This window comes from Strix uralensis, chromosome 19 (genome assembly GCF_047716275.1).
Source record: "Strix uralensis isolate ZFMK-TIS-50842 chromosome 19, bStrUra1, whole genome shotgun sequence".
NCBI lineage: Eukaryota > Metazoa > Chordata > Aves > Strigiformes > Strigidae > Strix > Strix uralensis.
In genome coordinates, this window is record NC_133990.1 from 15,810,461 (window position 1) to 15,822,284 (window position 11,824).

At 61.4% G+C, this 11,824-nt stretch overlaps 1 protein-coding gene across 5 annotated transcripts; it reads left to right on the forward strand.

Annotated features, from left to right (window-relative positions):
* Positions 1-8,828: 8,828 nt before the first annotated feature.
* On the forward strand, positions 8,829-11,411 carry RPL38 (ribosomal protein L38). 5 transcript variants are annotated; one of them, XM_074889348.1, is made up of 5 exons: positions 8,829-8,901; positions 9,109-9,141; positions 9,571-9,631; positions 10,655-10,777; positions 11,329-11,411. In XM_074889348.1, the coding sequence occupies exons 2-5, from the start codon at positions 9,139-9,141 to the stop codon at positions 11,352-11,354; spliced, it is 213 nt and encodes a 70-aa protein (XP_074745449.1). In that variant the 5' UTR covers positions 8,829-8,901; positions 9,109-9,138; the 3' UTR covers positions 11,355-11,411. The 5 variants fall into 5 exon arrangements, with proteins under 5 accessions (XP_074745449.1, XP_074745450.1, XP_074745451.1 ...); XM_074889349.1 differs by having other exon boundaries at positions 8,862-8,897; XM_074889350.1 differs by lacking the exon at positions 8,829-8,901 and adding an exon at positions 8,907-9,012.
* The last annotated feature ends 413 nt before the right edge of the window (positions 11,412-11,824 follow it).

Genomic DNA, 11,824 nt, shown 5'->3' on the forward strand with positions numbered 1-11,824 from the left:
CAAAACCCCCAGTCCCCCCTCTCGCTGGCGGCTCAGCCGAGGCGGCTGGTTGCGGTGCAGTTTTGGGTGGGTTTCAGCTGTCCTCATGCTGTAATTGTCCTAATTAGATCTACATATTTTGATGAAGGTTTCACAAGGAAAAAAAAAAAAAGAAGGAAGGCAGGAGGAGATAATCAAATCGCAGATGACATTCCCATCACCCAGCCTCTCCGCACAGCCTCTGCTGCAGCCGAGTCGGAAAATTATGCATAAAGGGGGAGAAAAATTACCATAATCTTCCTCTGCAGGATGACACCAAATTCGGCTGGAGCTGCACGGGGCGGCGGGGAGCCAGGCGGGCACCGCAGCTGCTCTGCCCTTGCCCCGACGGTGCCACTGCTGATGGCACCCATCGGTGTCACACACCTGCCCGGTCTGTGCCCCATGGCCACCAGCACCCTCCGGGGTCCTGGTCTGGGACGTTTGGGGCTGCCCACCCACTGCAGCCTCCCATGGGGTGCTGGTCCTGCCCGCACCCTTATCAGCCCCTGGATGTGTTGGGCTGGTATTTGCATCCCTGGGCCACTAACGGTGACTCGCCATGAAGGCAGGTGCAGGGGACATCGGGGGGACACGACACAGCACGCCACATGCTGCCCTGTGCCCCTAACTGGGACAAATCCCCTCTGCAGATGTTGAGGGTCAAGCAGGGGGGGGGAAGCATCACCCTCAGCTCCCCCTGCTCAGGGACCAGGACCTGCAGGGGGGGACGTGCAGGATGAGGCCCACAGAGGGTCCCCGGGGAGCCGGGCATGTCCTGCCCCACGCAGGGGGGTTGTCCACTGCCGGAGTGGGGTGTCCCAGCCTTCGGGCTGCAGCTCCACACCCTGCTCTGCAAACTGGAGCCCCAGCCAAGGCCTGGGGGAGCTGGGGGGGGAGCTGGGCACTGGGACTCAGCTCCTTTTTATCTCTCCAACTTCAGCGGGAGACCCCGGAGCTGGGTGCAAGAAGGTCCCAGGGGGGGTGAGACCAACATCAGGGGAACTGGGCAAGTGGAGCGTGCTGTAATGAAATGCAATTAAACCGCATTTCTCTGCCTTTTCTCTGCACATCTTCCCCGAGCTGCAGAAAAGCCCCTTTGGAGACGCAGCCGCTGCTCCTCCGCAGAGCACCCGGTCCTGCCTGCACCCGCATCCCGGCCCACCAGCTCGTGCCACGCCAGATAAATGGCACAAGGTGTCATCGCACAGGGACCCCGGCGGCAGGAACAACCCCAGCATCACCAGCTCCTCCCAGTACCCCCATGGGCGCTGGCGAGTGAGGAGGAAGGAGGGGAGCAGCTCTCGGCACCTCCGAAACACCAAATCCTTGGAGCCGGCGTTGTCCCTGCCAAGCGCTGGTGTCCTCCTCAGGGCCGGCGAGTTAGTGCTGCTGCTCCGTGGCCACCGTTTGCAGGCAGGAGCCCAGCGCTGCCTGTCTGGGCAGGGGGGACACGACACACCCGGAGGGGGCACACCGGGCTCTGCTCCCGCCTTTGCTCCCTGCCGCGATGCTCGGCTGGGTTCGGCTGGACGTGGCCACTGCCAGTGGCAGCGGGGCCAGTGGCACGGCCAAGCCACCACGCTCGTGCCCACCTGGGCTCGGGCCATTATCCATGTGGCAAACACCTGAACCCCAAGAGCGTGAGATGGGAAAGGGGGGGCTGCGTCACCCTCCCCACCGCTCTCTCACCCTGCCTGCGCAGCCAGCCTTCCAGGAACGGATTCACTTTGACTTTATTAATATTATTTAAAGGCAGGAGAGCCGGTCTCTCGCCCTGCTCCCCCCCATTCACGCCACCTTCCCGTGGGCTTGCACAGGGACCGCTCCCTCTGCCGCCACCCCAGCCAAAGCTCACCCACGTAGAGCATCATCCTCGCCCCCCACCCTGTCCCCCCCTCAAGGGACCTCACCCCACAGCCCCCCCCAGGCGGTGCGGCTCTGTCCTGCGTGGCCACATGCTCCCATTGCCCCTTCTGAGACCAGAGCAATTCGTGACAGGAGTGGCCAGATGCAGCGCTGGCGGCGGGGGCTGCCCACGGAGACCCCCAGCACCTTCTGCTCTGCATCGCTTGGGTGTTTTTTTATCCCCTCAGGTTTTGCTCCCCTACCTCCCGGGGGAGGGATGCTGAGCTCGGTGAGCAATGGGGGACCCAGGTATTAAATGTTTTTTCTGCTGCAACGCCACAACCCATCAAACCTCCCCGGCTCCGGCCTCTCCCAGCCCCCCCGAAACAGCCGACAGCAGCAAAGCAGGAGCCGCTCCAGGGCCGGATGCTGATCCTGGCTCCCATGCGGCTGCTCCGCCCGGGCAGGATCCGGCCCAGCCCTAATTAAAAAAAAATATATATTCAAGAGCTTCAAACGGCTCCTGATGCCTGCGGGAAAACTTCCAGCCGCGTTTATTCTCCTTTTCCCTGCTCCGGCCACACCACGATGCCGCTGCTGAACTCAACCCCCACCAGCGTTTTCCCCAGCCCTGCGTCCCCCCCTCCCCAAATTTGCTCCCCCCTTTTCAGTGCATTTCCATGAAAACAGGCTCTTTTGTTTCTTCGGATTTCATCTGCCTCCGCTGCCTGTTCCCCACCTCGAGCCTGCGCCTGCCTTTGTCCTCCGCAAATAAAGAACAAAAGGGGAAGAGACGGAGAAAATACGATCTCGCCTCCAAATGGGCTTTTTCTTTTTCCCCCAAGTCGTCCCTGAAGCTTCGGATGCTCTTTAAGAGCCGGGCTGATGAATGCGAGGGCATGGGAGCTGCCATTAGGAGTGAATTGATCGGTGCTCAGCAGCGCTCTGCCAGGGCCCTTCGCTTTAAAAACCGAGAAAGGAAGAAAGAATGAGAGCGAAGGGGGAAAAAAGGGAGAAAATACAGAGTGAGTGGAAAGAGTTTTCTGTCCCTCTTAATAACCAACGCATCCAGCAAATTGCACTTGCACTCCAGAGCAGGTAATCGCCATGCAAGGTCTTTCTTCTCTGCACCAGGGGGAAGAAACTCGAGTAAACAGGGGGAAAAATCAATTTCTGCTGCAGTTTGTTCCCTGAACAGGGGAATCTCCTGACGAACGTGTCCTTTCATGTCTCCTGTTAACTCCGCCAGCTCCCCACCTCCGCCGCACGTCACCTTCCCGCACAAACGCCTTTGCACGGGAAAGAAGGACCCGAGCCTGGCAAGAACAAACCAAGGGCTGGATGGCGGCCGCCTGCGCCGCTGCGGTGCCTCCACGCCGGGACTGGCGCCGCGGAGCCGGGGGCTCCGGCTCGGGCAGGCGTGTCTGAGGCGCGCAGCGCTCGGGTACTCAGCGCTCGGGCTGCACCTACGGCTCCATCCCGCGCCCCTCGGCCACGCTCACCGCAGCCGCGCGCGTCTCAGCCACACTGGTCTCCACCTTGCACGTCTCAAGCTTACATGTCCCAAGCTTGCGTGTCTCAAGCTTACACATCTCAAGCTTACGTGTCTCAAGCTTGCGCATTTCAAGCTTACACATCTCAAGCTTACACATCTCAAGCTTGCATGTCTCACCCTTACATGTCTCAAGCTTGCACGTCTCAAGCTTACACATCTCAAGTTTGCACGTCTCACGCTTACATGTCTCAAGCTTGCATGTTTCAACCTTACATGTCTCAAGCTTACATGTCTCAAGCTTGCACATCTCAAGTTGCATGTCTCAACCTTACATGTCTCAAGCTTACACGTCTCAAGCTTGCATGTCTCACCCTTACATGTCTCAAGCTTGCACATCTCAAGCTTGCACATCTCAACCTTACATGTCTCAAGCTTGCACATCTCAACTTTACATGTCTCAAGCTTGCACGTCTCAAGCTTGCACATCCCAGCCGTGCACACCTCAAGCTTGCAAGTCTCAGCCATGCACGTCTCAAGCTTGCGCCTCTGGGGCACCCACATCTCGGCCCCAAACTGGGGCTCAGCAGCCGTGGGGTGCAGCTGCCAAGCGGGGTTCCCACAGGCAGCTCCCCAGGGTGCCCGAGGTGGGACCCCGCACCTCTGTGGACACATTTCCTGCCCGTGCAGCTACTGCATCGCGTCCCCGAGGACAAGCCGCACCTCCCACTCTCTAACCACCCGTGGGACCCTGAAACTGTGGGTTTTCCTCGCTGACTGTCCCGGACTGGCTCTCCTGTGCATCCTCGCTGGGTGGGGGGGACAGATAGGAGCAAACATCGGGGGGTGTCACTGGTGTCCCCGAGCAGGGGACGGCCGTGTCCCAGGGAAGAGCAAGAGGAGAAGGAAACCACCGACACGTTGGGTGGGCAGGGTGCTCCCTGGGGCTGGTGCCCGTCGGGGATGGGGAGAAGAGGAGGTGCTCTGCTTCCAGCGCTGGAGCCAGGGGTGCAGAGTTAGGCCGGGGTCCAGGCTGCCGTCAGGACACCCCAATCGGGACCTGCCCGATAGCTCGGAGCTCGCCTTGAGACACAGACGAGCTGCGGTTCCCCTTCCCGCACAGCCGCTCTCTCCCTCCGCCAGGAAAAATGGTTTGCAATTCCATTAAGGACAGTGTAATTATGCATAATAAAAATACGGCTGCCCTTGTGTGTGTAAACACTGCTTTGACGGAGTACCCTTGGCTCGCTCGGCTCCCGGGTGAGCGCGCACAGCGAGCTGGCCGGCTCCCAAGAAGCGAGCAGGGCTCGGGCTGCCGCCGCCAGCCAAAGACCCCCGAGGTCAAGGCGAGCGGTGCTGAGGGCTGGAGCCCACAGCAGATTATCTTCGGCGGCTGTTTAACTTTGAATCAGACCTTTGAGAGGAGCAGAGAGAAAATCACATGGGCTTTTTCTTCTTTTTTTTATTTTATTTCTTGTTGTTACCCACCTCCTCGCAGCCCCCGCTGCTGCTGCTGCTGCTGATAAGGTGATACCATCTAATCGCCGGGTGACACGCGCATCTCGCCGGCTGCCAACGCGCTGCTTAAACCCGCTGCGGCAAATAAACTCCCGCGTGAGCTGCCGGGGGGTTGCCACCCGCGCCAGCCGGGTCCCCGCTGTCCCCAAGGGTGCTGGCGGACATCGCCCTGCCAGTCTCAGCGGGCAGCACCCCTGGGTCCCGGTGAGGGGTGTGTTTGGGGAGGGGGAGATGGGGTGTGTTGGATGTCGACAAGGTGCCCCGGGGCCAGATCCAGCATCCTGGGTCTCCTCCATGTGGCTCCATCAACATCCACTTCACCGGAGCCCCCTGGAGCTGCTGGAGGAGGAGGAGAAGGATGAGGAGGATGAGGAGAAGGATAAGGAGGAGGAGGAAGGCTCCTCATTGAGCTCTTCACCAAACCCCGTGCTGGGGGGGGGTCACGGTACCCCCGGACCGCAGGGTTAAACACAACCGCAGTCCTGGCACGGCGCTTCCCAAGCAGAACCAGAAAGATTTTTTAATATAAAACTGGTAGTCAGCGGGTGAATTGAGGATGCTGATTGAATTTCATTAGGCAGAGGAGCCGGGCCGGTGGGAGGCAGGGAGGAAATGTATTTGATGTGTTTTAAAAGCTGCAGTTTCAGAATGTGGTGGGGTTTGGGGTTTTTTTTTTTTCTTTTTTTAATTTAAAGCCAGCCGTAAAAAGATCCCGTCTTTGAGGAGCTAATGACTCTCATGAATTATTTTTGTTGATTTATACACCCACTCGGCTTTTAAATAATATTAATAAAGTAAAAGTGAATCTGTTCCCAGGGAGGAGCAGGAGCGATGCTGCTCGGGGGGCGCAGGGCCAGGGGATGGGGGGGGGACAGCCACCACCTGACCCACACACCCCCCCCATCTCAGGCTCCAACGGTGAGGCCACGCTGCGCTTTGGGCCAAAACCAGGTGATTTTGGAGGCTGCCACTGCGTGTTGGTGTTTGCAGACCCTCGCCGGGGCTGGACGGTGCCTCGGTCCCCTTGGCCGAGCATTAGTATTCAGCGTCGGTGCCGTAATGGGCACTTTTCATGCCAGTTTAGTTTTATTATTATGCCAAGAAGCTTGCTTCATTCTCTGCTGTCTTTCTTCTGCACTGTTGATTTACACCGTTAGTGTTTTAATTATACAATTCAGCACTCCTTAAAACATGAAAAACTGCTCAACTTTTGAAGCAATTAAAAGGCAGCAGAGTAGATCAGCCCATCAGAGATGAGATAAATAAATCAAACAATTAAAAAACTCATTTGGTGGAGAGGGAGAAGAGGGAGAATCGTCCCACCCAAAAAACCTCCCCTTGGTGGGAGCCCCGCAGCTCCCGCCTCAGCGGCACGCTTCGTCCCAGTAACAGGTCTTAGTGTGATACTGGGAGGAGCTGGTGGGACGTGGGGTGGGGTGCAGGGTGACAGGGACAGGGTGACGGGGACAGACGGTGGCCATGGGCGGTGGGCGTGGGGCGATGGGCATGGGTGGGAACGCCGGAGCGGGGACACCGCCAGAGTCAAGGAGCAGCACCCCTGAAACATCCGCTCTGCCATCGCAGCCGGACACCCCGAGCACCCCTGCAGCTGGGAGCAGTGGGGCCGGAGAGGGGCGAGCCCCAGGACAGGACCTGGGGAGACCTGTCCCCTCCCCGGTGTCACCTACCACTGCCCTTCCTCCTCCTTCTTCTTCCTTGTACCATCGTTCGGGGGAGCTGCCAGCGCCGAGGGACTCGTGTCCTGGGGGTTTTAAATCTCCGAGATGAGCCGGGACTCATCCACGCTGCTGACACGAGACACGGATCCACGACCCTCCACTCCCCCCACCCGCACACGAGCGCTGCCGACCGCATCCCCCCACCAGCAACAATTAAAATCAGAAGGTAATTAATTATCCGTCTCCAAAACCACCATGGCTGCACGATCAGGAACCAGCAGGTAATTCATATTTGGCCCCCGGAGGGTCACCCCACGCAGGACTGTGGAGGGGGGTCCCACAGCCTCGGGGCACGGTTCCGGGGAAGGTTTGGCTTTGCTTTGCGAGGCAGCGCAGCCACAGCCCCCCCAAAATCACAGCACCCCCCCCCCCCACCGGCTGTGGGTGCCTCTGGTGCGATGGACGGGGATGTCCATGGACAGGGCCACAAGTGACGAGGAACCGGAGCTCGTCCTCCGGCTGCGGAGCGGAGGAGCCTCTGTGGGGCCGTAACTCCTCACCCTCCATTAAACATTGTTGTTTAATAGGTCTGGAACAAAAATCCTGCTTTTTAGTGAGTTACAGCCATTTCCCCAAAGCGTGTGGCGGGGATCACCCCACTCCAACAGCCCCACATGCTCGTGTCAGCTCACCGGGGGGACACATGGGGGACACCAGTGACCCCATCAGAGCCCGTCCTGCCGCAGGGCAGCGGGGGTCCCACGCTCGCCCCAGGGCCGCTCGCAGGGGCTGCTCCGCTCCCCCCAGCCCTCTCCCCAGGGAAAAAATCCTTCTGGAGAGATGGAGCCACGGACGGAGGTTGAGAAGCCTTTTCCGGCACCCACAGGCAGCCAGGCAGGAACGGTGGCCCGGGGCAAGCTGGGGACATCGGCCGTGCAGTGGCGGGGACCCCTCGGGACACCCCCAGCTGAGGCAGGGACCTTCCTCGCAGGCGCGGGAGCGTGTGATTTATGGGCTTGAATGTCCCCAATTGTCGCGTCCACCCCCGCGGTCGGTTCAGGCGTTTGTCTGCCCCGATGGTTTATTGCCTTTTAATTTGGACCATCCGTCAGGAAGGGCCTGTCCTGGGTCAGGGTGCTGGGTCAGGGTGCTGGTTGAGGGTGCTGGGCCAGGGTGCAGGGTCAGGGTGCTGGGTCAGGGTGCAGGATCAGGGTGCTGGTTGAGGGTGCTGGGTCAGGGTGCTGGGTCAGGGTGCAGGGTCAGGGTGCTGGATCAGGGTGCTGGGTCAGGGTGCTGGGTCAGGGTGCAGGGTCAGGGTGCTGGATCAGGGTGCTGGTTGAGGGTGCTGGATCAGGGTGCTGGGTCAGGGTGCTGGTTGAGGGTGCTGGATCAGGGTGCAGGATCAGGGTGCTGGATCAGGGTGCTGGGTCAGGGTGCAGGATCAGGGTGCCCCACAGGAGCCTTCACAGCTCCATCAATTCCCTCTCTCCACGCCGGACAAGCCACCCCGCTGTCCCCTCCCGCAGGGGCTCCAGCCCCTCCAGCTGATGACCCGAGTCGGGGGGTCCCTGGCACGTCCCCAGAGCCAGCATGGGGTGGGCGACCCCCCAAAAGCACCTCCAGCATGAGACTTCGGGGCATGGCTGGGAACTGTGGCTAAGGGAGCGGTGCAGCCCCCTGTCCCCAGTGTCCCCAGTGTCCCCACTGCACCCGATGACCCCACTGACCTCATCCCCCAAACCAGCGCTGCTGAGGAGCACCCCAGCACCCCCAAACACCGCTCCTGCCCCACACGGGGCTTGGCAGGATGGGGACGGGGCGAGAGGGACCGCGGAGGCGCAGGGACAGGCCGGGGTCCCTCGCCCCCGCCCCCCCAGGATTCTTGCAGGGATTTGGGGTGGTTTGGGGGTTTTGAGCGTGGCTGAAGCTCTCTCTTGTGGCAAAGCGGCTCCATTACACCGACCCGTCGAGCTCCGGCATCTCTCGGGGCGGGGGGGGGGCCCTGGCGCAGCCAGGGCCCCCCCCCTCGCCCCGAGAGATGCCGGAGCTCGGAAGGCTGCAAACAGCCCGCCCAGACGGCCGTGCTCCTCCTCCACGGCGCTGCACGGAGGCATCGGAGAGACCGGGGGTGCCCGGTGCTCCCTGTGTCCCCTCCGTGACCGGTGCAGCGGGGGCTGAGACCCCGCCAACTCAGCACAGCAGCTGCGCCCGCCATCGCGCTCGCGATCCGATTCTTTTTGTCCCTCCGCCCGAGCCGTAGCGATGCCCGAGGGGGCGGGACTAAACCCCTCCGGATGCGGAAGTGCGCGCTTACTTCCGGTCTGTGCGCTGAGGCGGCCGCTGTGGGTATGGGGGGGGGGGAGCGGGATCCGCCACCATCCGCCGGTGTACGGGGCTGGGCGGCCCCGGGACGGGACGGGGGAGCTGAGGGGACGCGGGAAGACCCGATGGTGGGCGGTGGGTGTCGGAGGGAGCGCGGGGAGGCCGATGATGGGCGGCCGATGGTGGGCGGTGGGGCTGCGCTGACGCCATTTTGGGTTGTTTCTGTCGCAGGTTGGAGCCTTCTGAGCCCGGCCCGGAACCATGGTGAGGAGGAGGGTGGGGGGCGACGGGGCGGGGGTTGTTCTTCCCCTCACCCCGTGGGGTTGGGGGTATCCTGTGGGGCCGGCAGGATGGCGGGGTCCTCCCCTGGGGGTGAGGGGGGGGGGGGGGGTCCCTGACTTCCCTGGCCCCGAGCGCGGGGTTGGGGGCGGGGATTCATCTCCCTGTGGTGCTGGGGGTGACAGCACCCGCCCCCCCGCTGGCCGGTGGCTGGGGCAGGGTCCTGCTGTCCTGCGGGAAGAGAGATGCCCCACGGCCTGGGGCAGCTGCTGCGGAGGGCTGGGGGGGGGTGGGTCTTGGCGGTGGGAATTGGGGCTCCCAGCGATCCGGGGGGGCTCCCAGAAGCCAGTGCGTGAGCTGGGGGGGCAGTTTTCAGCTGCTGTCTGTACGCTGAATTTCCGTTTTCCTTTTCAGCCTCGTAAGATTGAGGAGATCAAAGACTTTCTGCTGACAGCCAGGAGGAAGGACGCCAAGTGTGAGTAGGGGGGGTCTCTGGGAGGGGAAGCGAGGGGATTCTCTGGCACAGGAGCAGCGGTTTGGAAGCGCTGCGGGACCCGCGGTGCTGAGGCTTTCTTCAGGCACATCAGTGACATTTAAAGCAGCTTTTGCTCAGCTTTGGCTGAGCTCACGCCTGGGAGCAAAACCACGCTGGGCAGAGGGACACCGGGAGGGAGGGGGGGGCTCAGGCCTGGCACTGGGGCTCTGACACCCGCTCAGCCGCGTTTTTTCCGCTGCTCTGGAAGCGTTTTGGCCAAGCCACAGCTGGAAAGGATTCGCAGATCTCCCTCTTGACTCGCTGTAATCTTTGAAAAGCTACAAGATGTCAGACGCTGGGGACTTCTCTGGGAGTGACAAGCGAATCGCACTCAAAACTCGAGTTTTCTTTTGTTGCAAACACAAAAGACCGTTATAATTGAAACGCCAGCAACGTCTTGTCTCGATATTGAACAACGCGTGAAGAGTTTTCCCTCTTCTCTTGCTTATTTGGATCCAGCTGTCACGGGGAAGAGGCGCTTCTGTTCTGGGAGCGTTTTGTTAACTCGGGTGTGGGCGAGAAGGGAGAGCTCAGCACCGAAACGCTCTTGGAGCTGCTGACAGCCCCTCACAAAGCGGTTTTTGTGCCTTTTGGCTTGCGGCGGGGAAGGAGAGGAACCGGCCGCGGCTCTGCGCGAGCTGCTTGGGTAAAATGGCCGGGGGGGGTGGAAAGGAGACGCGTTGTTTGTTGTAAAATGCTGCTGCGAAGCAGAACGGCCTCAAAATGAAGCTGTTGGCTTCGAGAAACGCACGAGGCGGCGGGCTGAGCCCTCGGACCGGGGCTGTTTGTGACAGCGGTGCGGGAAAAATTAACTTAATTTGGGTTGGGTTTTTTTTTTTTGTAGCGCGGGTGGGGCGGGCAGGGCTGCGACTGTCCTCCTGGCTCGGATGCGAACAGAGGAGCTGGGGTGGTCTCACTGCCCCCGCCCCCCTCCTCTAACTGCCCTGGTCCTTAATCCTGCAGCGGTCAAGATCAAGAAGAACAAGGACAATGTGAAGTTCAAGGTGCGCTGCAGCCGGTACCTCTACACCCTGGTCATCACGGACAAGGAGAAGGCCGAGAAGCTGAAGCAGTCCCTGCCCCCAGGTATCCTGCGGCCTCCGAGGGGAAACGGCTCATACTGGGGGGCGGGCAGTGAGAGCCCCCTCCCCATGGAGGGGCCCCTGGGGAGCTCCCGCTGTCCAGTGGCCTCGTCCCAGTATGGGCCCCCCCCAAGGAGGCGCTGGGTGCCCCTTCTTCAGGCTGAGCCCCCCCAGAGGACTCTGGGTGCCCCTTTCTGGGTCTGGGCCCCCCCAAGGAGGCGCTAGGTGCCCCTTCTTCAGGCTGAGCCCCCCCCCGAGGACTCTGGGTGCCCCTTCTTCAGGCTGAGCCCCCCCCGAGGACTCTGGGTGCCCCTTTCTGGGTCTGGGCCCCCCCAAGGAGGCTCTGGGTGCCCCTTCTTCAGGCTGAGCCCCCCCAGAGGACTCTGGGTGCCCCTTCCTGGGTCTGGGCCCCCCAAGGAGGCGCTGGGTGCCCCTTCTTCAGGCTGAGCCCCCCCCGAGGACTCTGGGTGCCCCTTTCTGGGTCTGGGCCCCCCCCAAGGGGGCTCTGGGTGCCCCTTCTGCAGGTATTAACCCTCCTCTCTCCCTCCCCCCCAGGTCTGGCGGTGAAGGAGCTGAAATGAGCCGTTCCTGTGGAAGTTTCTCTGAATTTCTTAAAATAAATAAAGCCCCGAACCGGTCCCAGTGTCACATTTGTCTTTTCACGCCGTTCCTGTTCCTCCGGCTGCACTGGGGGGGGTGGATCCTGCCGGGGAACCCCCAGACACCCCAGGAACCCCCGAGATTGTTTTGGGGGGTGCTGGGGCTGGGTAGGTGGGGTGAGGACTGGGTGCTCAGGGGGGCTGTCACACACGGCCCCCAGTGTGTCCCCTGGGGGGGTGGGTGTCCTTTCCCTATAGCAGGGGGGGCTTGGGGGTGTGTGACCCTATGGGGAGGGACCCACCTCCTATGGGAGCAGTGCCTCCCCCTATAGCAGGGAGAAGATGGGGTGTAGTACCCCTATAGCAGGAGAAAGATGGGGGGTGTTGTCCCTATAGTGGGGGGGGGGGAGTGGGGGTGCGGTGCCCCTATAGCAGGGGGGAGATTGGGGGTG

Bases quoted from the DNA above. Each gene is read 5' to 3' on its own strand.
- RPL38 (XM_074889348.1), top strand. The intron at 9,632-10,654 runs GTGAGTAGGGGG...TTAATCCTGCAG, and splicing joins CAGGAGGAAGGACGCCAAGT to CGGTCAAGATCAAGAAGAAC. The intron at 10,778-11,328 runs GTATCCTGCGGC...CCTCCCCCCCAG, and splicing joins GAAGCAGTCCCTGCCCCCAG to GTCTGGCGGTGAAGGAGCTG.